Source organism: Myotis lucifugus, unplaced genomic scaffold, assembly GCF_000147115.1.
Source record: "Myotis lucifugus unplaced genomic scaffold, Myoluc2.0 scaffold_1344, whole genome shotgun sequence".
Classification (NCBI taxonomy): domain Eukaryota; kingdom Metazoa; phylum Chordata; class Mammalia; order Chiroptera; family Vespertilionidae; genus Myotis; species Myotis lucifugus.
The window spans coordinates 19,418-24,048 of record NW_005872392.1 but is presented as its reverse complement, the minus strand read 5'-3'; the positions used below and the strand labels follow the sequence as shown (position 1 = coordinate 24,048).

Sequence of the window (4,631 nt, the reverse complement as noted above, 5' to 3'; positions counted from 1 at the left end):
TATAAACTCAGATATTTCTCTGGAGGTAATCTTTTTATTTCAATTATAGTTGACATTCAATATTATGTTAGTTTCAAGTGTAGAGCATAGTGGTTAGACCAGGGGTGGGCAAACTTTTTGACCCGAGGGCCACAATGGCTTCTTAAACTGTACTGGAGGGCCGGAACAAAAGCATGGATGGAGTGTTTGTGTGAACTAATATAAATTCAAAGTAAATATCATTACATAAAAGGGTACGGTCTTTTTTTTTTAGTTTTATTCATTTCAAACGGGCCGGATCTGGCCCGCGGGCCGTAGTTTGCCCACGGCTGGGTTAGACATTCATATAGCATATGAAGTGATCCTCCCATAAGTCTAGTAACACCCTGACATTGTACATAGTTTTTACAATATTACTGACTATATTCCTTATGCTGTACTTTATATCCCTGTGACTATTTTGTAACTGCCAATTTGTACTTTTTAAAAAATATATTTTTATTGGTTTCAGAGGGGGAAGGAGAGAAAGAGATAGAAACATCAATGATGAGAAAGAATCATTGACCGGCTGTCTCCTGCACTAGAGATCAAGCCCAAAGCCCAAGCACGTGCCCTGACCAGGAATTGAACCGTGACCTCTTGGTTCCTAGGTCGATGCTCAATCACTGAGCCACGCCAGCCGGGTCAATTTGTACTTCTTAATATCTTCACCTTTTCATCCAGCTCCCTAGCCCCACACCCACCTGGCAAGCATCAGTTTGTTCTCTGTATCTATAAGTTTGTTTGTTTATTTTGTTTTCTGGATTCCACATATAAGTAAAATCACATGGTATTTGACTTTCTCTAACTTATTTCATTTTGCATAATACCATCTAGGTCCATCCATGTTGTCACAAATAGTAAGATTTCATTCTTCCTCATGGCTGAGTAATATTCCATAATACTAGTATTATTTGTACCCCCTCTTCTTTATCCAAATCCTGCTCCATGGCATCAACCCCTGTACACAGTGTGTCTGCTGTACTCACAGCCATTCCACACAGCTAATCAGCCTGAAAGCCAATACCTCCCGTTAACATACCAATAGCAATCAAGTCTCACCTGCAACAGAATGGCACACACAACCCACACAAGAGACACCCCTGGAGTACCTGGCACAGGTGACATGGAAGACTGCACCACTGGGACCAACAGGACACCTACAACATAAGGCCACTTGACCAAGATCAGGAGATGGAACATATCTACCAAATACCCAAATACAAGGAAATACACAGAGAGAAGCAGCTAAAATGAGGAAACAAAGAAACATGACCCAAATGAAAAAAACAGGGGAAAAAATCCAGAGAAAGAACTCAACAAAACAGAGGCAAACAATCTACCATATGCACAATTCAAAATACTTTGATTAGGATGCTCAAAGAACGTAGGAAAAACATAGATAAACTCAGAACATTAATAAAGAGATGGGATCTTTCTCTTCAATGAGGTGGCAGAGAAGCCTCCCCAGCAGATGCAGAGATGTAGATCTTTGTGAAGTGTGCAGAACCAGTTCAGGCAAGGGTTCAAAAGCCTGAGTGTGGGTGGTGAAAGGATGAAGAAATGACAAAGAGAATAAGCTGGGTCTAGGTCAGCCGTGGGCAAACTACAGCCCGCGGGCAGGATCCGGCCCGTTTGAAATGAATAAAACTAATTAAAAAAAAGACTGTACCCTTTTATGTAATGATGTTTACTTTGAATTTATATTAGTTCACACAAACACTCCATCCATGCTTTTGTTCCAGCCCTCCGGTCCAGTTTAAGAACCCATTGTGGCCCTCAACTCAAAAAAGTTTGCCCACCCCTGTTCTAGGTGGATCTTCCTGTGCCTGGCAAGCTGAGCCTTTATTTTATAGCCAGAGGTAAACAAGGTAGTGGTCACCATACTTACAATGTTCTTGTGAGTTTCACTTGTTTTGGCAGCACTTGCTGCACCTCCCACAGCTCATTAGCTACCTAGGAAGGATCTAGGGAGCGTCATAAGGTCAAGCCTAATTATGCTAAGAGGACTGTGCCCTCTAAGCTGGGACTTGTTTGTGCTTTGCCAACAGGTCAGTCCCAGGCTTAACCCTATAGCGGCGCCCTACAGTGAAGACCCTGACTGGCAAGGCCATCACCCTTAAGGTTGAGCTCAGTGATGCCATTGAGAAAGTCAAAGCTAAAATCCAAGAAAAGAAGGGCATCCCGCCTAACCAGCAGCATATGATTTTTGCTGGCAAATAGCTAGAGGATGGTCACACTCTGACTACATTATTAGAAAAATACCACCTTGTACTTGATGCTTCATCTGTGGGATGGCATCATCGAACCCTCCTTCCACCAGCTTGCCCAGAAGTACAAATGCAACAAGATGATCTACCAAATGTGTTACAGTCAGTTGTATCCTCATGCTATCAACTGCCACAAAAATAAGTGCAGCCACCAAAACAACCTGTGCCCCAAGAAGGTTAAATAAGGCCCCTCCACCGGCTCCTCGACTGCAGGGAAGTCTTCTGCCTGAATCCCAGAACCCTGGGGCCTCAATAAAGTTACCCTTTCATTGACTAGAACAGTAAAGAAAATCAAAAGAAGAGATGGGGAACATAAAAATGGAGATGGGAAAAAAAAAGAATCAATCAAATGAAGAATACAATAACTGAAATGAAGAATACATTCGAGTGAGTCTAGAGTAGATTACATGAAGCAGAGGATCAAATCAGCAATTTGGAAGACAAGGTAGCTGAAAATTGGAACAGCAATAAAGATATCAATTTTTTTAAATGCTGATAGCTTAAGAGACTTCTGGGACAACATCAAGCATAACAACATTCAGATCACAGTGGTACCAGAAGAAGAAGGAAGTATAAGGGATTAAAACATATTTACAGAGGTACGAATGAAAAATTTCTCTAACCTGGTGAAGGAAACAGACACACAAGTCCAGGAAGTGCAGAGTCCCAAAGAAGATGAACCCAAGAGGCCCACACCAAGATACATCATAAGTAAAATGGCAAAGGTTAATGACAAAGAGAGAATCTGAAATGCAGCAAGATAAGAACTACTACTTACCTGCAACAGAGCTCCCATAATCATCTGATTCCTTAGTAGAAACTTTGCAAGGTAGAAGGGACTGGCACCAAATATTCAAAGTGATGAGAAGCAAGGGCCTACTGGTTTATCAAGATTACTCGACTCAGCAGGGCTATCACTTAGAATAGAAGGAGAGATATGAGCTTTTCAGAAAAGAAAAAGCAGGAGTTAATAACCACCCAACAGTATTACAAGAAATGTTAAAAAGACTCAAGAAAAAGGAGGTGTGAGTGTGGGTGTGGGTAGAGGTAGAAGTAGAGGTGGAGGTGGAGGTGAACATATGAATAATAAAATGGCAATAACTACAAACCTATCAATAATGACTTTAAATGTAAATGGGTTAAATGCTCCAATCAAAAGACACAGGCTGGCTAAATGGATAACACAGCAAGACCCATACATATGCTGCTTACAAGAGACCTCCTTCAGATCTAAAGTAAAGGGATGAAAAATGATATTTCATGCAAATGGAAATTTTTTTTTAAATATATATTTTATTGATTTTTTTACAGAGAGGAAGGGAGAGGGATAGAGAGCTAGAAACATCGATGAGAGAGAAACATCGATCAGCTGCTTCCTGCACACTCCCCACTGGGGATGTGCCTGCAACCAAGGTACATGCCCTTGACTGGAATCGAACCTGGGACCCTGGAGTCCGCAGGCCGACGCTCTATCCACTGAGCCAAACCAGTTAGGGCGCAAATGGAAATTTTAAAACCTGGTATCACAATACTTATATCACACAAAATACACTTTAAATCAAAGGCCATAAAAAGAAACGAGGAGGACCCAGCAATTCCAATTCTCAGTATTTATTCAAAGAAACATAAAACACTAATTCTAAAAGATATATGCATCTCTATGTCCATTGCAGCATTAATTACAACTAGAGGCCCAGTGTGGGAATTTGTGCACCAATGGGGTCCCTCAGCCTGGCCTGTGGGATCAGGCTGAAACCAGCTCACCGACATCCCCCAAGGGGTCCAGACTGCGAGAGGGTGTAGGCCAGGCCAAGGGATCCCACTGGTGCTGGGGAGGGATGCGGGAGGTTGGCCAGCCAGGGAGGGGTTGCAGGAGGGCTCCAGGGCGTGTCTGGTGCATCTTGCTCAGTCCAGGACCCCAGCAGCAAGCTAACCTACTGGTCGGATCATCTGCCCCCTGGCAGTCAGTGCACATCATAGCGACTGGTGTACTGTCTGCCCCCTGGTGGTCAGTGCATGTCATAGCGAGTGGTTGAGCGACCTTAGCATATCATTAGCACTAGGGGGCCAGTGCACGAATTCATGCACCCACTGACAGAGTGAAGCTGCGGCAGGAATAGGGGCAGGTCTCAGCCCATACTCCACGCCCCTACCCAACCCCTCCCCGCAAGGCCCTCGGTCCATTGTCTGCCTGCAGCTACAATCCTGCTGCCGCCACTCCCACATACTGATGGTGCCAGCCCCACTTGCACCCACTGACAAAGTGAAGCAAATGGGGCAGGCACTAGCAGCAGGTGCAAGCAGGGCCGGCACCGGCAGCGGGTGTAAGTGGTGGCTACTGCC

General features: G+C 44.0%; 1 protein-coding gene across 1 annotated transcript; it reads left to right on the top strand.

The window, feature by feature from the left end:
• Positions 1-2,094: 2,094 nt before the first annotated feature.
• On the top strand, positions 2,095-2,473 carry LOC106695461 (ubiquitin-60S ribosomal protein L40-like; the record flags this gene model as incomplete). The annotated part of the gene is made up of 2 exons (XM_023748380.1): positions 2,095-2,197; positions 2,280-2,473. Coding segments are annotated over 2 exons (297 nt in total), but the record flags the coding sequence as incomplete, so codon positions are not given.
• Positions 2,474-4,631: the final 2,158 nt, after the last annotated feature.